This window comes from Bactrocera neohumeralis, chromosome 2 (assembly GCF_024586455.1).
Source record: "Bactrocera neohumeralis isolate Rockhampton chromosome 2, APGP_CSIRO_Bneo_wtdbg2-racon-allhic-juicebox.fasta_v2, whole genome shotgun sequence".
Taxonomy (NCBI): Eukaryota; Metazoa; Arthropoda; class Insecta; order Diptera; family Tephritidae; genus Bactrocera; species Bactrocera neohumeralis.
In genome coordinates, this window is record NC_065919.1 from 12,280,908 (window position 1) to 12,302,914 (window position 22,007).

General features: G+C 35.0%; 1 protein-coding gene across 4 annotated transcripts in view; it reads right to left on the reverse strand.

The window, feature by feature from the left end:
- Positions 1 to 925: 925 nt before the first annotated feature.
- LOC126751812 (bromodomain-containing protein DDB_G0270170) overlaps positions 926 to 22,007 on the reverse strand; it is a 198,072-nt gene continuing 176,990 nt past the window's right edge. For 3 of the 4 annotated variants that reach the window (XM_050462359.1, XM_050462361.1, XM_050462362.1), the window contains exons 4-5: positions 10,919 to 12,654; positions 6,420 to 6,888 (exon numbers count right to left, since the gene is read on the reverse strand). In XM_050462359.1, the coding sequence (XP_050318316.1) occupies positions 6,882 to 6,888; positions 10,919 to 12,654 (1,743 nt within the window). In that variant the 3' untranslated portion in view covers positions 6,420 to 6,881. Of the gene's footprint in view, positions 3,671 to 6,419; positions 6,889 to 10,918; positions 12,655 to 22,007 lie in introns of those variants that run through there. The other variant, XM_050462363.1, reaches the window with a different exon arrangement.

A 22,007-nucleotide genomic window follows, 5' to 3' on the forward strand; every position in this document is an offset into this window, starting at 1 on the left:
TTCCCACCTAACTTCGACTCAACCGTGAAACAGTTCACATCGCCCCTTCTCCAGCGACTTCTCCCCATCCACATCTCCATCGTCGGTATGTGAGCAGAGAAAAGACCGATACCAGTGGCCTCTAAGTCCGACAAGTTTTAAGAAATTCAATTGAAAGAGAAAAAAATTTCGTCGTGTTCGTGTTTGAATCCCTTCATGACCACGGATGCTAGCAATCTTCAAATGCAATGTTTAAAAGTGCCATTGTCGGTGAAGTCGCAGTGCACCAGAGATTTCGATGAGAGCCGCATTTTAGACACGTTCAAGCTTTTTATGTGACATTTTTGAGTACACTCCACCAGACGAATACACCATAGAACATTATTGGCTTGAGTACGGTTTCATAGAGCCGAAACACTAGGGTGGATGTTTTGGTGTTACTAACTTATAGCATAGACGGCTTTCAAATATAAAATGATCCCAAAATATATAGAACTATTTTGGTACATTTCGCAAGCATTACTTACCGCTACATCGTTGAATCGTTTAGCTCGCACATGAAATGCCGATTCCTTAATCATACGTAAATCACTTGTTCGAATATCGAGTACCGTGCTATGAAATCAGCTGAGACGCTTATGTGGGCCAATCAATTCTGACATGCAAGCCATTTGCTTACTCTGCTGCCTACAAAAAACAAAAACAGACCAACAAGTTGCGGTCTTTTAAGTCCAGCAAACATTCATGAGGTGCAAGTGAAATATTTTGCCGATTCGTTACAATTCACTTCATTTCACTTGTAAGTAAATAAACGAATTCCACATTCAGCCCATCGATTGCCATGGAAAATCACTTCAGAAACGTGTAAATGTTGAAAAATTAATTCGAAATTCCAAACGTCAATGAAAAGAAATGCGTGTTTATTTGTTTTTATTGTTTTTTATTTTTGTATTTTTCGTATTTTTTTTGTTGTTGATTTGTATATATATTTTCGAAATCATTTGCATATATTCGTTGCAGTGATTGTTGCTTCAGTCTTAATTTAGTTTTAATTAAACAATCAATTCAATTATACATTTCGCGGCTACTTATAAATAGGAAATGATATTTATATCTAAATTTATATGCCTAGAAATGTTTCTATGTTAATTGTTGGATGTTTTTGAAGGATTTATGTTTAATTGTGTAGTTTTGGTAATTCTACTTAAGACTATCGCTAAACACTAATGCTTGTTGTTTATGGTTGAATTTTGATTATTTCGCTTGCTTAATTACAATAAATATTATTTTCTACTAATTTACGTGTTTGTCGATATACATACATATGTATAGTATATGTTGCTAAGTGCGAGGAAGAAATTTATTTTTTATTAGAAGGAAATGTTGAGGTTAAGAAACCCATGAAGCAGTTCTTTTTGCATTTATTCGAATAACGAATTGGCGTGGGTTTCCTAATGATCACGCTGATCATTTATATATAATGTATAAAGGATGATCCAAGTAGAGTTACTTTTATAATGGCCTTTCCTTTGACAGATCACACGTGAACGACTCAAGCTGTCATGTTATTTTTTTCAGTATTGTTTGGCATTTCACCATGGAAAAACTTACGCCTGGACAACGTTTACAAATCATTCAACTTTATTACGAAAATTTACGTTCTGTAAAGAATGTGTTTCATGCGCTGCGGTCAACTTATGATTAACTTATTGAGCGTACTATTCGCATCACCATCACACATATTGAGACGCAGCATTCATTGTTGGATAATATTCGACCCATTAGACCACGTTCAGGACGCAGTGTAGAAAATATAGCAGCGGTAGCTGTGAGTGCATACGAAGATCGTGGAGAGTCGATTCGGCGCCGTTCGGAGCAACTCGGATTGACGTTTGGAACGACGTTGCGCATTTTACGTCGAGATCTTAAATTGAAAGTGTAGAAAACAAGAGACATCGCTTCGCTCTATGGAGTCTTGAAAAGTTCAAAGAAGACCCGACGTGTTCGAGACAAATTTTGTTCAGCTTTGAGGTCCTTTTCTGGTCCAATGGGTATGTAAACAAGCGTAATTGTCTAATTTGTGACGAAGAGCAACCTGAAGAGTTTCAAAAGCTGTCATTACATCCAGAAAAAAACAACGGTTTGGTGTGGTTTGTGGGTCGGTGGTATACTTGGTCCATTTTTCTTCAAAAAATGTTGGCGATGAGAACGTAACCATCAATGGCGATCGTTATCGCGCCATGATAACCGACAATTTTATGCCTGAAATTGAAACTCGAGATCTGAGCGACATTTGGTTTCAACAAGACGGCACCACTTCCCACACAACGTGTAAGTCAGTGGATTTATTGAGAGAACACTTCGGTGAGCAGATAGTTTAACGTTTTAGGACGGTCGATTGGGCGCCAAGATCGTGTGATATCACTCTGTTGGACTTTTTGCTATGGTGATATGTAAAGTCTAAAGTCTAAGCGGACAATCCCGCCACGATTGAAGCCTTGGAGCAAAATATCACGCGTGTCATTCGCCAGTTACCAGTCGAAATGCTCGAACGAGTCATCGAAAATTGGACTCAATAGATGGGCCATCTGAGACGTAGTCGCGGCCAACATTTAAAAGAGATAATCTTCAAAAAATGAATGCCAAAGAATGTTCTTTTAAATGATAGTAAACATTCTCCATTAAGTTTGAAGTTTCTGTGTTTTTTCTTTAAAAAAGTAGGGAACCTCGAAATGGATCATCCTTCGTATGCTTTATGTGTACCATCCTTAGACATCTTCAGCAACATTTTTGCGTAAAAAAAAATTATTTCTTCTTCGCAAATAATATTATTAATTTTAGTTTAACACTAGAAGGTTTATGAAACATTGTTTAAGTAATTATTTAGCGCTTAACTAATGGTTGTTTAATATATATGTGAGTATGAAGTATTTACAAAATGCTTAAGACAATGAAACTATGGCTAAGTAGCAAATTAAAGTAGCGGTATATTTACTTTTTTTGTATTTTAATATGCAGGAACCATCATATATAAGATTAAAATTAGATTTTTTTAATTTCTAATTATTTTATATTCTACTTTTTTATAATTTAAATATATTTTCAATTCTTACTATTTTTTAAATTTACTATTATTTCTTCATGTGTACCATGTGGTAAGTAGAGCGTATTTATGAACATTTTTTATGCTAACCTTAAAACGCTCATTTTATAAATTCACCGTTAGCATCGCTTGCATTTTCGTGCTTTTCGAATTTGGCTGAAAAAATTACGAAAATTTTATAGAAAATGTGCGAGCATTTATTCTTAATGGCGTGAGATTACTTTTTTCTAAATTTCTCAAGATTTTAAATTTTTTAATGCAAAGTTGACTAATTTCTTTTAAATTTCTTTGAGCAATCATAAATTGTAGTAATTTCAATGAATACAACAACAAACGCGTAAGTGATGACGTGGCAAATGGGTAGCGGGTAATCGGTACAACATACGTTAGCGCTACAATAGCAACAATTCCGCTACTTTTGAACGTGTTTGCTGGGTAAATGTGTAAATTTAGAATTTCGTTGCTCTATATATTTTAGCTTGTCCAATTGTTATTATAATTTTGGCCAATCACCGTTACGTTCGTCGTCGTAGCGCCCAGTGTGTCAGCCAGTACAACGCAAATAATTTCCATAGACCAATTGGCAGGCTAAAAGTGGGCGAGAGAAGAGAGAAATTGAGCAATGTGTTTCGGGTGGCCGGGAGTATGAAGCAATAACTTATTGAAAGCAACAACAAAGCATACAAATTATTTGAGAAATGTAAATTTTAATTTTTAATAAAAATAACGAAAGAATAATGAATAAAATATAAGTAAAATGTATAAAAATAGTCTGGTCATACACTGTGAGAAATACAACAAGCATGCAAAGCAGTCACAAAGACATAACGGCATAAATATAGTAAGTTAATATGTGTAAGCACATGCAAAGCAGATAAAGAACAAATAAAATGAAATGCGTAGAAATTAAAAATTAATAAAATGCAACTTGACAAGCAACTTACCATTTCAATAAAAGTCATTATACTTGAAGCACCCTTAGCAAAAAGACAAAAAAGCAGAAAAGCAAAAACATGCACATCAAAGCTATGAAACAAACAGTTAATGCTACAAAATCGGACACAATATAGCAGTAATATTTTTTTTACGAAAAATACAACTCAAAGATTTTTAAACATAACAAAGAACCTCTGCAATACGGTGTTTTCCACGCTTTACAAATAGTAAATGTCTACTAGGAAATTAGCGAAAATATTTGGAATATTTTTTGAGTATATAAAATAAAATACCAGTTTTCATCTATTTCCTTCAAAACAAAATTAAATACATTTTTTTCAGTGTATGTTGTTGAAAAAGTTTGCTAGCAACATTTGGCGTAAAGTTACTAAATACTGTATTAGTAATTATTACTGTAAATTATATCAGAACTTTTTGTTGACAGCAACATTTAAATTTAGCAACATAAAATTTTGCTAAAAAAATATTTCCTATAAAAAATGTTGCTATAAAAATGTTTGCTATAAAAAGGTTGCTTTAAAAAATTTGATAAAGGCAACGTAAAATTTTGCTAAAAAATATTTTCTATAAAAAATGTTGCTATAAAAAATTTTTATTAAAAATGTTTGCTATAAAAGGTTGCTTTAAAACATGTGATTAAGGCTACATTTTTATAGCAACATTTTTAATAACAAAAATTTTTATAACACCATTTTTTATATCTACATTTCTTTACAGCAAATTTTTTTAAAGAAACCTTTTTATAGCAACATTTTTTATAGGAAGTATGTTTCAACACAATTTTTCATAGAAACATTTTTTTAAGACAACATGTTGTGCGGCTTGTAAAAGTTTGTAATATAGTTAACACTATTGAAATAGAGTTTCAGAAATTTGCATATACTATTTGTTGCATAACTTTTCTTTAGCAACATGTTGCGAGATAAAGATTTATCGAGCTAATTAGTGTCGCATTGTGATTTTTTGATATTTGGTTAAATAAAATTTTTTAGTGGTAAAGTTATTATGCAAAGAAATGGCGCCACATAATTTTAAATACAAATTTGGATATTTTTTGCATAGCAGAATGTTGACAATTATGAAAATTTTTTCTAAAAATGCGTAATAATTAAATTGCAAGCATGTTTTCAAAGTATTTTTTTAAATAAAAAATGTTGCCAGCAACATATTGCGCAACATCTTTATTTCTATTAATTATTATTAATTATTTAGTTTTCAGAACAGTTTTTACAATCAAAAAATGCAGCTAAGAAACAAGTGCGCCACAGCAATATGTTGCTTATGATTTCCATTTATTATTTTTATTCATTATTTATTGTTACCAGTTCTTTTAATTATTAACACACTATGTACAAGCAAGTTTTCAAAATATTCTTTAAAAGCAAAACATACTGTCGGCGACATCTTGTCAGTTTTTTTAATTTTCCAGGATCATGTTGCGAAACATTCTTACTTCTATAAATTAATATTAATTATTTAAGTAAAGTTTTCAAAATATTTTTTAATTTCAAAAAATGTTGCCAGCAACATGTTGCGCAACATCTTAATTTCCATTAATTATTATTATTAATTATACATAAATTAACTTTCAAAAGATTTTAAATCAAAAAATGTTGCCAGCAACATGTTGCTCTAAATTTTTATTTCCTCAGATTCAGACGCGGAAATTTAACTATTATTATTAATTTTGAGTTAGCTTGCAAAATATTTTGTTGAAAAACAAAAAATGTTGCCAGCAACATGTTGCTTAACATTTTTAATTCCTCAAATTTACGTGGAATTTTAATAAATATTATTAATTATAAGTTAGCTTTCAACATAATTTATAAAAACAAAAATGTTGCCAGCAACATGTTGCGCAACATCTTCATTTCTTTTAAATTTGGGTCGAAATTTTGTAGTAGCTCGCTTGTAAATAAAACATGTAACTATATTATTCGGCCAGGTCCTTTGCTATACTCCATTAACATACACAATCACCGTTAAAAGCTTAAAAAGACATAAAATTGTAAAAACACTTGCGATCTGCACCGCCGCCTTCCCCTTAGTGCCGCTGTTATACACACAATGGAATGCATATTGCTAAGTGTTACTGCCTGTGGTAAAAAGTTATGCCTACGACATTACTAATTAATTGTGGACTTCCTTGCATCTAAGGTACGCAGTTCTCGCTTGTGCTCTCTGCTTTGTTATTATTTAAAAAATTTTATTTTAATTTTTTTAATTTATTCGTTATTTTTATAGCCAATTATTGTTTTTCTTTCTCATTTTTATATAAAATTTCATTTGCTACAAAACAACTTAACATGCATGCAACTGTAAGGAAACTAATTTTGAAATAAAAAACGTAAGTAATTAACTGTAAATTATACGACATGCAAGACGCCTCGCATTTCACTGCGAAATTAAATAAATCTTTAACGAAATTGCTTTATTTGTATGTATTCCATTTATTTTTGTTTAATTTTTTGTTGTTCTATTTTCAGTTTGATTTTCGGTATTACCATTATCAGCATCATCATTATCATTCTTATTTGTATTAATTAAATATTATTAATTTTTTATTGTTAATTATTAATTATTAAGTAGTGTTCATTCATAATTAAAATTAAAAAGAGCATAACTTAAGAATAACGCTTTTTACAAATTTTCATTAAAGAAAACGTTTTTTTTTTTTGTTTTTCATTCGTGTTTGTTTGCAAGTGTGTTGTCGTGGCTCTTCTATTAATATGGCCGTTTGCTGTTGCTTGCACTCGCTTTACATCCTCAGCTCGGACCACTCTCGCCACTGACTGTTTACATGTAATTTCGTATGCATTGCTTTCTCACAATCTTTACAAATTTACAAACTAAACAATTGAAATTAAATAAATTAAAAATAAAAATTCATTTAAATTAAACTCTTACACATAATGATTTCATTATAAATTACAAGTAAATTAATTAACAGCTAGTTATTATTCATAAATGTGTGTAGGTGTATGTAAGTATAAGTGTTTGTGTGCGTGTGTGTGTGTATGTGTGAATTGTTAATAGCTTTTACTTTTCATAATAAAAATATAATAAAAACCTATTGGCATTGTTAGTCGCACAGCAAACAAAACTTAAACGCAAAAACTAAATAACTGTAAATTAGAAATTACTATTTTTTAAATAAATATTCAAGTAGCAATAAATTAATCATAGCTGAGTTAAGTGGCTTAGCATTTCATTCTCAGTACGCAGTATTCAATTCAGGCTGAGATGTGCTGCAATTGGGCTTGTACACCGCTCTTTCATCTAAATATATTGCATTTGTTTTTGTTTTCATAAAAATTTTCATTCAACTTAATACTAGTTTCTTTGAAGGCGCATATTTGAGCATTTTTCATTGCATTTTTTTTTTTTTTTTTTTTTTTTTTAGTACTGTTTTCATTCGCATTTCGATTTTCGTTTCATTCGTTCATTTTATATTTTATTTTTTTGTTGTTTTTACTTTTTATTTACATTGCTTTTTTAACTATTTAAATTACTTACTGAGAGGCAGCGAGGTTTCTTATGCATTTGCTTATTGATATTTCAGTTTTTCAACGTTATTTTTTTTAATTTTAAGCTTCTCTTTCTTATTGTTTCATTAAACTATGTGCTATGAGTATGTGTTTTTGTGTGTATGCATGTGTGTTTGTGGTGGTGAAATTTATGTACAGTGCGCTTCAAAGTGTTTATATATACATATATATTTTTGTTTTCGAAAAATCATTTTAACATTCTCAACAAATTGAGAAATTTTCTATTTAAAATTTTTTTTTTGAAAATTATGAATGTGATTTTGCTTTTTGTCTATCAAAATTTTTGCAATTTTCAATTTTTTTTAACCAAAATTTGTTTTTGAAACTCATGGATGTGTATTGGCTTGATTTATGTTGATCAAAATTTTTTTTTAATTTTCAAATATTTTTTGGATAATTTTTATCTTTTTTTGAAAATTAGGGGTGTGCGGTGGCTTGATTTATGTTGAGCAAAACTATTTTAAATTTTCAAATATTTTTTTTTAAATATTTTTTTTTGCAAATAATGGATCTGTGGAAGCTTGCTTTATGTTGATGTGCTGCTTTTTTTAGCATTTTTATCAAATTCAGAATTTTTTGAAATACAATTTTTTTTATCAAATTTTTTTATCTAATTTTTTTTTGTATTATTATGGATGTGTGGTGGCTTGATTTATATTGATCTGCTCTTCGTTTTTCAATTAGAGTAGATTTTTAGTATTTTCATCAAAAATGAAAATTTTTAAATTTTCAAAACTTTTTATTAACAATTTTGTTTGAAAAGGATTGATGTGTGGTGGGTTTGCTTAAAGCTGATTCGCTATTTTTTTTTTCAATTAATGTAGATTTTAAGCAATTTCATTTAAAATATAATTTTTTAAATATTAAAAATTTTCCAAAGTTGTTTTTTTTTAATTTTTTTTTTGAAAATATGGAAGTGTTGATTTACAGATTTGGTGTTTGTTCTACAATTTTATAAAAAATAAGTACACAGTTAAAAAAAATTGTACCAAATGAACTTTTGCAAGCCTAAAAAAAATTTTTTATCTTTTACGAAAATATTCAAGTTTGTAAATATTTATTTTTCATATTTTAATTATTTTGTTAATATGTAAATAAGCAATATTAAAAGGGTTCGTTATATAAAAAGATTTTTAATATATTTTTTGTATTTTATTCTACAAATAAACAAAAAGTTTTCTAAAAGCTCACAATGCTTACACTTATTTCGAACTCGTCTAATTGTTATATAATCTCTTATATAAAAAAGAAAATATATTATACGTGTAGTATAAAACAGTTTGCTTACGCTGAGATTGGACTGAACACAATATGTAAACAAAAGGGGTCTAACATCAACAAGTTTAATAAGCTTTTCAATACAAATAAATTATTAAAACTCTGCGAACAAATAAAAAGAAGCTAAGTTGCGTTTTAAGGCAAAGCATTTTTGCTACAAAAATTAATAATTTTTAACTGAAACTTATGAAAAATTATCTCCAAACATTCGGTTCAAAACTGTTAATGTTTTGAAAATGTTAAAAGTTGAGTTTGGAAACTTTTTATACAAAAGTATGTAAAAACTTAGAAAGTGAGCTTTTTACGCCTCAAACTAGAAAATAAAGCATATTGACCGATAAAATCACTACTAAAAGATGTATACAAAAATTATTTAAAAAGGCATTTCAAAGCTTAAATTATTTAAAAACTTTCACTTGAAAAAAGCTTAAAGTTTTGTAAGCAGAACCTGTACGTACTTATTCAACAAATTCACTGCTAAAAAAATAGATCTGCAAATTTATAAAAAGTGTTTTTAAAAGCTCTAATTAATTTTAAAACCTTCGCTTGAAGAAAGCTCGAAGCTTTGTAAGCAGAACCTGTATGTATTCAATCAATAAATGCACTGCTAAAAAATTGGATCGGAAAATTAATAAAATGTGCTTTTGAAAGCTTCAATTATTTAAAAACTTTCACTTGAGGAAAGCTCAAAGCTTTTTAAGCTTTTTTCAATAAATTCGCTGGTAAGAAATTATATTGGAAAGATTATAAAAAGTGCTTTTAAAAGCTTCAATTGTTTAAAAACTTTCACTTGAGGAAAGCTCAAAGCTCTGTAAAACCTAAATTTATTTTTTTTCGCGTTTTGAATATAAGAACCTGTCTGACCGCCACACATCCATATATTATGTATAGAGATTTACTTACAAGCCCGTAAATATGTATGTATATAAATATATATGTATCAATTGTAAAATTATTCGTATGTGTGTTTTTGTCTTGATGGATGTGTGATGAGTGATGATTGCAGGTGGGTTGCATGCGTTTCTGAAGGCCGGATATTGCTTTTGCTGCTGCTGCGCTTGTGTGTGCGTGTGCGCATGCGCATAGACTTGCTGGTGCATTCATGTATATATATATATGTGTGTGTGTGAATATGCACTCTCTTGTTTACAGTTATTTATTAAGTATATATAATTTTACAAACTCCGTTTTTTGCTGCAAATTCACTTATCGCCTTTCTTCATTTCTATTTCACTTATAAAAATAGTCTTTCATTCTGTTTAATGTTTCAATTTACAATATGTTTGTGTGTACTTGTGTGTGTATATTATAAATAAATGCCTTAAATAAGAAGTAGCGATTATCTTTGTACAATTCTTTAATTGCGCCATATAAGACTCTTCTTCAGTCCATCTTTACAATTTACACACGCGCGTTTTTCTTTTGCTTTTAGAATGCAAGCAAGATTTTTTTTTCAAACAAAAATCTAACCAAAATTCCTATTTTTCGAGAGCAATGTTTCACACTTTGGCAAATACCAAATATAACAAAATAATAAAATTTGGAAAAAATACAAAAAAAAAAACATTCCCAAATTTAATGCCAAATCGTCTAAACAAAAACAAAGTAGCTAGTAACCAAAATTAGAAAAATATTTAGAGAAATTTTGAAAATACAACTTTTCAATGTTTAGTTAGACCAAATTAGCAAAAACAAAAACCAAACAAAATTTTGAAAATATTTTTGTTAAACATTATTTCACGCGCTAAACGCTAGTTTTGTTTAATCAACCATCCAAAATGTATAAAACTAAAACCAAACATAATTTTAATAAAAAAAAATATGGTTAAGCAAACGAATTTTGAATGAAACTTATTTTTGAGAGCATAAAAGGAAGCAATGGATTGACAAAGGATGTGTTTGTGTAGGTGTATTGCGGTTGAATGGACTTGTTTAGGGTGGATGGGTGGTTGATTGGTTGTGTGGGTGTGTGGTTGTGTAGGAGGTGTGGTAGTGTGGATTAGCATACAATTTAGATTTGAATGTAGTGGTTAAGATAAATTTTGACACTCACAAATCCAATTGATCGTAGTATAGAAAATCGTCTGCATCGCCGAGTAACTGCGCACGCGTCATTGCCGCTTTGCTACCGCTCGTTGCCAGTGTTGCGGTTGCAGCCGCCGATGAAGCAGGCGGCACTGCCGCCGCGCTCTCCTCACTTTCATCGTACATATCGTCAGCGTCGTCGTCGGCGTCATCTTCATCTGACGCGCTACTGAGCTGGCCGACTGCGTCCTCGACGTGTTCTTCCTCCTCGCTGGCTTCCGCTTCCGTTGAGTCCTCGCGCGAATTACCATTATCAGCTATCGCCGCCGCCGCCGCGCTCGCCTGCAGCACATCGTCCTCCATTGAGTTGGTGTAGCGTACATTGCGTTGTTCGCGCTCACGTTCGCCGCGCACGCTTGTCGCCTCAGCGCGCGGGTCTAAACTCTCTTCTACTTCCGCGCTGCTAAGTTCGGTGGTGGTGGGCGTCATTGATAGCGCCGTCGCTATTGTCGTGCTATCGGTATGCTGGCGCGTTGTAGTCGTGGTAGCCGCCGTGGTAAGCGTACTGCTGCTGGACGCTTGCGTAGTGCTGACGGTAGTTTTTGCTGGTGACTGCTTTTTAAGTTTCTTTTGCGCATGGGCGCCACCATTACGGCCTTTCTTGCGGTTTGCGCCGCCATTGCGATTGCCCATGCCACTGCCGCCCGCTTGTCGGCCATTCGAATTCAACTTCTTGCCGCGTCGGTTATTTGCGCCTTCGCCGCCAACGCTATTGCGGTTATTAGCATTTTGGTTTTGATTTTGGCGATTTTTCTTAACGCCACCGCCACCGCCGCCGCCATTATTCTTCTTTTTCTTACATTCCGCTGGCAGTGGCAGAAGTGGCACTTCCTCGCCCTTCGCTTTAAGCTGCCTTCTCTGCTGTTGCAGCTCTCGACACTTCTTATTATTGAGCTTGCGTAGCGCTAGCGGAGTCATTTGGCAATTGTGCTCCTCCTCGTTCTCGTGCGGCCGGCACTTTCGCCGCTTCTTCTTCTTCTTGCCGCCGCCACCATTGTGATTCTGATGGCTGGGCGCACTCTGACTACTATTACCGCTAGTATGGCTGTCATTACTCGCCATCGGACTATTGCTAATACTACTACTCAAGCTGTTGGACGTGTTGGCGCCCCGCTGGCCACCCCGACCGTTGTGGTTACTATGGCTATTTGTGACTGCGCTGCTTTGTGACTCGCCTCTTTCATTGGCAGCAGGAACGTTGTTCATTGTTTGGCCGCTAATACTACTACTACCGCTAGGACTATTACTATCACTACCTATAAGACTACTTCTGCTGCTGCTGCTGCTGCTGCTACTCTTTTTGCTACTACTACTACTATTACTATTGCTACCGCTATTGTTATTACTAGAATTTGGATTGCACTTGGGGAGCGCTTTGAAGTGTTTGCTATCGATCAGGTCGACCAATGGTTTGCCCGTATCACAGAGTTGGCGTATGCCGTGCTTAATGCGATTCTCGCCGAAATTCTTCGCTATCAGCTGTTCGACGCGTACATCCTCCACCGTTTCGGTGATGGCGTTCGTATAGGTGGCTAGTTTGCCAAGCGAGCGGGTTGGCGGTATCTGCAGCTTACGCGGCTCGCCGTGCCGATTCAGCGCCAAGTAGTAGACGCGCCGCGTATTCGAATTGTAGGTGGATGAATAGGTGTTGTAGTTGTGCTGCTCCATGTTCTCGTTGAACACACAATCGTCGGTGAATTCTTGCTGCAAATATAGAAAAAAATTGGAAGATATGAGCTCCATGGACATTTAAGCTTTTAAAAGAAGAAAAGTTTGACTTAATACGTAAAAATAATTAATAAAAATAATTTTATGCAAAAAACACATCAAAAATTGTATAATTTATTTTAATGATTAACAACATTAATGTAAAAAAATCGTAATTTAATTTCTGCATTCTCATTTCACTTGCAAAACTTTCGACTTGAAAACCTTTCACAGAACTCGAAATAATAATAGCCGCCGTTTGTGCCACATCTGTCGTCAAGTAATGCGACATGGTGGCGTCTGCAGTACCCGAAAACAACATCGTTTCACTAAAATAGAAATTAGGAAAAAATGCAACATTGTTGCCAAACGCTAAAGTCAAGTTAAGATGCTTCACGCAATTTTGCTTTCTACCCCACAAACAGTGCACGACGCTCATTGTTTTTTTGCTGTGGTTTTTTTCTTAGTGTAATTGGCTGTTCGAGTCTACAAGTCTGTTGTCTTATGACGGCATTGTTGGCAGAAGAAGCATTGCTTTAAAGCACTCCGCTCTTCACTACTCAAAAGCGACGTCGACTCTTTGGCGTGGTGGCTTTGGCATTGTTTATATACTCACGCGTATATTGCAAAGCTTTTTGAAAGCGAAAGCTCGAAGATGGAAGCTTTTTGTGCTTTCACTTTTCCATTAGAGCCAAGAGTTTAACATTTTGGAATAAATATGATTTTAATTCAAAGCTTTGTCTCCTGACATTATTTTTTCTCTTAACATGATGGTTGCTTTGGCATAATTTAGATACTCACGCGTATATAGCAAAGCTTTTTAAAAGCGAAAGCTCAAAGATGGAAGCTTTTTGTGCTTTCACTTTTCCATTAGAGCCAAGAGTTTAACATTTTGGAAGAAATATGATATTATTTTAAAGCTGTGCCTGTTATGTGCCTAATTCTTTGCGGTATAAATTTGAATTGGTCCAAGGCTTGAATATTTGCTACACACATCGCTCTAAAAACTGGCTCGTAAATATTTTAGTTTGAGATTTTTAGTCTGTCATTTACTCTGCTATAGTTTGAAGTTGTGGGTGCACAAATAGTTATCTCACTGCAAGTAGAAAGCTCTACTTTCAGTAGTATAAAGCTCTACTCAGTGTTTTCGGACAGTTGTGTTCAGTGTGCAATATTGCGCCTGCTTCCCTGCACTGTCCAAATTCAAAAGTATTGCTTTGATTTTTCTACATTTTTTTATTATTTTTCTCTGTTTTCTCTCGACCTAAAATCGATTGTCTTTCAGGTGTTAGGCTTTCTTTGTTCATTGCGCAATTTTTAATTTTCTGTTGACATTCACATCTCAAAAAGGTGTTGAAAATTAAACCATCGAATTTCTGGCTGTTCGAATTTTTGCCTATTGCCCAATAAATCGCTGAGTGCTGCGTCAATATCGCAGGCGTTAAACATTTGCTGTCGCTGTTTCTATAGGCGCTCACGTGGGGTAGGCCAGTCGCGGCATCTTGTCATCTTGTCGGTGTGTGTGAAGGGAATGCGCTATATACAGCGCTATAATTAAGGCGAATTGTCGAATTCTACGCAGCCAACTATCCATCATTAGCATTATGCCTAAGTATGTCAGACAAATATAAATATTTATGTTGGCCACACACGGTAAGCGATAAGTGCAAATAACAAATCGCTTCCAAAGCGCTCACTTTACCATTTTACTCGATTAACCAACAAATTAAATAAGCTGCATTTCGTAACACACACTCTGCGCGCCTTTCGGCTAATTGTCGTTGCCGCCATGGCTAAGCAACCCTGCTCCATAGAATCGCGCGTACTTTTGGTTCATTTTTTTCTTCACACTTTTCAATATTTTCATTGTATGCATTCTGCTTTCTAGCGGTTTTGCAAAGTTTTAGCACTTTGCGTCGGCTGTTTATGTGTTTATTTTGCCTACCAACAACACGCCATCAGACTGGCGGTGAGTCAGACCGCCAAGCGCGCCTCTTAATGAGCTCGCTAATGTCTCCAGTGTTGCGTTTAAATGCATTGGCGCTTCCTTTCATCCTTTCCGGGCGCTATTTTCGGTTTCAACTGTATGCCATTTGCTTTGAAAAACATCTTTGCAGTTTTGTTGTTTTCATTTCGCTGTCTTGTGACTGCTGCCTGTTTTATTTACTTGCATTTTTTAGTATTTTTGTTATTGTTTTCGTTAGTGTTCTTTATGATAGTGATAATGATGAGTGCGCACAGGCGTATGACGCTCAGGGATTTCGCATGTGGGTGTTGTTTGTTGACCTAATATTCACATAGCCACAGTTATAAAGGGTGTTTCAAAAGGAACATTCACGTACACCGCAATATATCATTTTGAGCGAATTGTCGATTCTTATTACGAATAATATGAGGAAGGTAGGTAGGCCACTATGCTGTCCGATGATGGCTTTTAGGAGGCCCATTGTGATCCCTCACTCTATTGTCTACTCTCTGAACCACCCCGCGCTTTTGTCATGTTGTTTTATATATTTGCAATCTCTAAAAGCAAATACTTTTGGGAAAGAAATCACTTTTTGCTTGTGCTAGTTATAAAATATCTGAAAGCTCGCGAAAAAGCACAAGTTGGAAATTATGATAAAGATCGTAAATTTCGTTTATGTACGCTCAATTATTTTTAAAAATAATTAGAAACTCTTCATTACTGCCTCTTTGTATGTATTTTATCACAATTTGTCATTGAAACATTTGTAAGATTTTAAAAATCAAAATTCCGTGCAACCCTTAAACAAATTTCATATAAAACACAAAAGCTTTTTTGATTATGAAAGCGCCTCAAGCTCAGCTAAAAAATTCTAAAAATTCGAAGAAATACTCAAGCGCGCTGCCAGTAGCGCCATCTGACAAAGCTTTCGCATTAACGAAACGAGTGTGCGTTCGATTCAGCAAAACGCGTTTAAAGCATAGAACAGATTTTTTTTCCTAATTTAGAGCATTCAAAAGCAGTACGGCAATAAAAAGCGAAGGATTAGGTACTGACTTCAATTTCTCGAAAGCTTCTCAGGCCTCTTTGCCACCGTTGCCGCAGCTGCCCAACGTTTAAACTTTGCTCTAACGGCAAGCAAGCCATTTGTCGTTGGGCAAAAGTGTGTCAAATGATCGAATATTTCTCACCGCCGCCTGCTTCAGCAGCGACGTGTCTAATATTACGTGTCGATGTCTCACTATTGACAGGACACCGCTACAGTGGATCTGCTGTGGGCATCACTAAAAATATCCGATTTAATTTGTGCTTTTTTCTGCCCTCGCTTTTTGTCTCATTCGACCACATTTATATTTGTATGTCTGTATGCATGTGTAAGTGTGCAGTTTGTCTCGTTAAGTGCACGCTTTTTATAGGAAGCAGAGAACTAAAATTGAATTTGGCCCACTGCCCAGACGGCACTCACCGCATACTATACTTACAGACATGCATCAGCACTTGGGCTCTTTAGTGCCACATTAATTGCGGCATTTTTATGGACATGCCGTTGCACGAATATTTTGTTGAAACATGTATATATATATATACATATATGTGTATATAAATACAGATTTAGGCGCTACTCAACTCACATGCCACACCTTAGAAATTTATTGAAAGTGATATTCTTTAGTTCCGTTCATAAATTGTGGCGTCTTGTGACTTTTCGTAAACACTGTATGGTGGCCAAAAGTGTCTACATATACATACATATGTATATGATTTGTATAATCTTATTTCTGCCCAAGGCGGGCACATGATCAGGTCCACCGCATTTGGGACACATTTTAATGTTAGGCATAAATATTTTTTTAGACAGCGCATGTGTATTTCTGTGGCAACGTTTTATATTAAAATTTTAATAATTGCTGAAAATGTTTTTCATGCTGCGAAAGTTGTAGATAGTTTTTGCCAAAAGTATATTCGAAAAATTTCGTATATTACTAAAATGAAGGCTAAACATTTACAGAATTTACTGTAGATTGATATGGGGCTATTCATTTTTTAATTTGCCTTAATACCGTGGCCGGATCTCCAGGACGACCTCCGAAACAAGGATGAAAATGATTTTTTAACTAAAAACCCCCCCAAAAAAATTACAGATGTATGCCGCTAATGATCGTAATACTAGTCAAGATTTTGATTTTTCTAAAGAAAATATTTGTTCAAAAATTTGCTCTTCAATGTTGCTTAAAAATCAAAAATCTTGTTCCTTCGATCACTATTGATAAATAACCTTCTAAACGTCGACTGAAATTTTCAAGTCATTCGAAGCGACCATTTCGGAAAAATTTTCCTGACCTTTTCTGTAAAATAGAGTTTCGAGAAAACGTGTTCAAAGTTGGAGCGGCCGATTACACTAAGTGACAAAATTATTAAAAATAATAGTTCATATCACTGATACTTTTGCCGGGTCAACTTCGACTGTAAATGCTTTTAAACAGCAAAATATGAGTGAAATGCGGATATAACTCTAAAAATATAATCAGAAATGATATTTGATGTTTAAAACTAATATTAATTGAGCACTAACGTTCTAAACATTTTTTATCAAATCTCCAAAATGTAGGCAACACTTTTAGAAGGACTGCAAATCATCAGCAAGATTTTAAAACCTACTCTTTTGTTTCAACATTTATTTTTAATAATGTTTAAAGTTTGTTTTTATTAAGTACAAGTATAACAGGTTGCATTAAGACTGATGCTAACAATTATCAATTTCGCCTTTAAAATTAATTGCTTAAACTGCGCCTAAATGTCGGCAAGAACTTTAGTAAAGATACACACCACTTTAGTAAAGATACAATCCAGATGCGCTTGGCTACTGGGAAAATACAGTGTTATTGGGCAAACCAAAATTGACTCCAGCATATTTTTCTTAAAATTATGGAAGCGATTTTATTTTCGTATTTTTCCTTATACTTTCTAGAGTGCTTCGAAAGCATCCAGCCTCACCAGCTTCAATCTCATAGTAGCATATAATACTTAGACAATAAATAGCTGTCAGTAGCTCATTGCAGGAAGACCTGCCCTTAACTGAACGTTTCTAAGCCAGGCACACAACATGCCCTTTTATCCACCACATCAGCGGCAGCAACTACAGGAGTGGCAGCGACAACAGGAGCGGCATCAAACAAGCCGTGTTATGTTAATCAGATGGATTGCAATGATAAGCGCACCCTCATTATCACAGGATGCGTCTAATAGAACGCGCTCAATGAGCGCCAACGTAATTGAGCGCGCCACACCGAGCAAATCCCGTACAACAACAAATGCACTAAGCGGCACCACTGCACGCAAAGAGGAAGGAGCAATACCAAACACATGAGAGATGAGGGTCGGTAACTCTTTAGGTCGAAATAGGTGTGAGCAGTTCATAAAGTAGGCAAATTTATGGGGCTCAAAGACAGCGGCGAGCAACACTCTCTTAGCAGACAGTAAAAAAGTAATGAGCTGCACAATTATTGATAGAATATTGATGTGTAGAGGGAATGCAAGGAAATGTAGGAAAAGTAATTGGAGCAGTAAGGACAGCCTGCTGACCTGCCGCGCCGAGTGGCACGTTGCGTTGCGGCGGTGGCTTGCTACAAAACGTTACAAAAGGTAGTCGTGTACACTTTCGATCGCTGATTTGATTGCGATAAGCAGGCTGATCAAAGCGAATGTCGCCAGGCAGCGGGAAAAGCGAACGAGTAATGGGCAGTGGAAATTGGAAATTGGGGTAATTTATAACACATTTCAAAAAACAAAAAAAATATATACGCCGATCCTTTGCATTGATTTTTTCGAAATATTCTCAAGTTTAATGGTTTCAAATTAATTTTGTTTTCATTCAATTGAATGGGGGCGCGTCGCTGTGATGGTGAGTGGTATCACTTTTTTTATTTTTATGAAAATGAATATTCAATGCCCTTGTGTGTAGTCGAAGAAATTTCTCATCCCTGACTTTGAACCCTACACGCTGGCAGCACAGCAAGAAAGCAGAGAAAAACACAAATTCCTAGACGCGCAAACATTAAAGTGTTCGACTTGCGTTTCACCCGCAAATTAAAAGAATTCGTCGCAGGCGCCGCGTCCAATTCACATCAAAAGCGACAGCGTTGCTCAATCTGGCTAACTGTCTGGCTATTTATGTAACACTCAAATTTATTTTTGAATTTCGAAAAAGTTTGCATTCAAATTTTGTAGCTCAATGTATTACAGTGTGTTAAATAAGTGCATTAGGGTGTGAGACAGTTTGTTACGAATTTTAGGCATTCATGAGGGTACTGCCTTAGTTGTTTATTTATGGCAGTTTTATTGAAGAATTAAAAAAATAGTTCAAGTTTACTGCGACATACTGTATTAACTTTAGAAGGCTTCTTGTGCAGTATTAAAGGGTTACATGGGCTTACGAGTTTCAAAAAATCAATTTTTTTTATTGTCTTATTAAATTCTACAACACCTCTAGAATATTGTCGTAAATTTTCAAGTTGATCCGAGTAATAATTTTGGAGATACAGACTTGAGAATTTGTGCGCTCGAGGCTTGCTAGGCTAAGTGCGCCGTCTTTAAACGCGTTTTTCTCGAAACTGTGTTTTTGAAATCGGTTGGCAAGATTTCTTGAGAACCGATCAAACGATCTTCATGAAATTTTACACAGGCTTTTGAGATACAATTCTTAAAGACTTGGATAAATGATTTTTTCGATTTCAACTATTTGAAAAAAGGAAATTGGGAAATATTCTTTTTTTGCAAAAATGTCTGCCCAAAATCCCATTTCCAGTTTTTTTCCTTGGTCCAAGTTCTAAGTTAAAGTTTTAATTAAAACACGTATTTTTTCACTTTGATCCTTATAAGGAGTTATCCCTGCCGAGGGACCACCGGAAATGGCGTCGCAGTGGCCGAGTTTAAAATATTTTTTTCCAAAAATTTCAGAATTTCTTTTCTAATGTATGCTTGTAACAATAAGAAATTGTAATAAAATATTTAATTTTTTAATTTAATAAAATATTGAATTTTTTATATGAGACAAAATTTTTTTAAATACTGTTTTTTACCCGAGGAAACGCATGTAACCCCTTAATATTTTTTCCCAAAACATTTAACTCCTTCATTTTTCGTATTACAAAAGCAACACTGTATGTATACCAGAGCCGGTCGTTTGCAAGTATCCAAAAAATACGAAAAAATCGCGTATGCGGAAAATATTCTATGGAAGACTCAGAACAACTTTGCCTAAAAGCCTATGTGCCTAAAAGCGGCTTCGAGTCAGAGATTTTTGAGGCGAATTTTTAAGGGTTCAAAAAAATTTGTTGGTCAGTTTTGTAGGAGCATTATGATATTCTATCCATCATTCGTCGAAATCTTCAAAATCGGACGACTATATCGCCTATCTCCCATACAACCGTTTATAAAGATTTTTTAAACTTTCCATTGAAAAAATGCTGGTTCGATACTGGGTTTAAACTCTTATGCAAAGTTGTTCAGAATGAAGCGTATAACATTTTCCACATATGCGATTTTATACTAAAAAAAATCGACCCGCTCTAATGCGTACACATTTTTAATGTCGCCTTGAAATCGTATGCGAAAGTTTGCATGTCAAGGCGCTGTGTATTTTGCGCAGCCAACAAACAATGCAGACAATATCAGGCATTGCATATATATACATATATATATATATATATATATATACATATACATATATATACTCTGCACATCTGTATGTTGGCGTGATGTGACTGTGATTTAGTTTGCTTAAAACATTTCAAGTTCATTGCATTTCAAAATCAGTTGCAATTAACAACATTGAACTAATTTCGCTGTCAGGCAATTAAAATAGTTGTGGCCAAAGAGATTGAGAGACAGACTGTGCATAAATAACATGAACAAATGCAGCAGGCAGCAGGCAGCAGCCAGCAGGAGTAATAGCAGTACCGTTGTCTGTTGCACACACACACACACACACACACACACACACACACACAGAATCAAAGTCTGTCTGTGGGGCAACATAGTCAGCTGCCGCAACCCGCTTGCAATCCACAACCAGCATATATACGCAGGCAATCAGTCTGATAGACAGACAGATAGTCAACTGCGCGTTTGTGTGGCAAGTGGATTTACTTGCAGCATACCAGTATATTACATATTTGCAACACTTGTCGCCGCGCACGCCTTGACGCTTTGATGCTTGCTTATCGCATGCGTCGTCTGCACCGGCTGCAAGGCATGACGAAGCGGAAATTAACACACAATTATTTTTCTGCGCACTTTGGCGGTGCGCGCGCAGTCACATTATCAACGCCAGCCACTGCTGCATGCTAATTTTGCCGCCACAGCTAGGCGGCCCACTTCTTCGTCGCCCATATGCGCCGAGTGCGCAACGGCTGCGCCTACCACCAGCAGCAACATCATTTCAATTTGGCAGCCCATCAGGCATGTCACAAATGGTCGCCCCTGTTGCGGTTCCAGGCGAGCACCCCGCCTCTCATATCAGCTCGTTTCTTAGCGTAAGTTTTCAACGCGCAATATTTCTCTCGCACGCGGTAAAAACGTTGTCTAGCTATAAAGTTGTCAGAATTGATAGTTTCAAGATTTCTGACAGTTGTGACGCGACGCGCCCCGTCGCGCCGGTTGTCCGCTTTCAAACGCGGCCACAACACAAGTTCAGCGCGCAGCATGTCATGAGCGCGCGCTTTCGGCAGAACAGTTATTCATTTTTACTCCGCTCCTATCATTTGGGGCAACGCGTTTGCGTTAGTGTCTATTTCCCGGCTGCGTCTAAATGCCTGCATTTAGTTCATAATTACCATAAAAAGCAACTAATTTTTATTATAACGATGCGTTTAATGAAATTCTAACTTCCCCCAAGTGGAATGGCATGCAAATGCTGCAAGCGCTTTGCAGCGCGCTTGTAAGATTTCGTTGTTGTTTCTTGTGCCGCGCCTGTGACACCAGACCGATTTTAATTAAATTAGTTTTGCGCTTATTTGCTTTCAATTCTTAATTGAATTGTTTGCGTTAAATGTGGAGAATTGGAGTTTTCTTCTAGGAATATACACACACGTACAGATATACATACATATGTATAGACACATTTCGGCTGGGGTGCTGAATATGGATGTGGTTGCTTCAATTATGTGAAAGATCTGATAATAGAATTATGAGTTTATAAAAAATTTTAAGTACCTTGGAGCAGCCTGTAGTACTCTAGAACTCTAAATATTATGGTTTTTACCAATTTTCATTCCAGCGCCATCTGCCGGAGATTTGAGGTTTCGAATGTTATATCTTCGGAATTTAATATTATAAATTTGTGTTGTTTTTTCTTTTGAAACTAAAAAAAAAGACTTGACTGTGG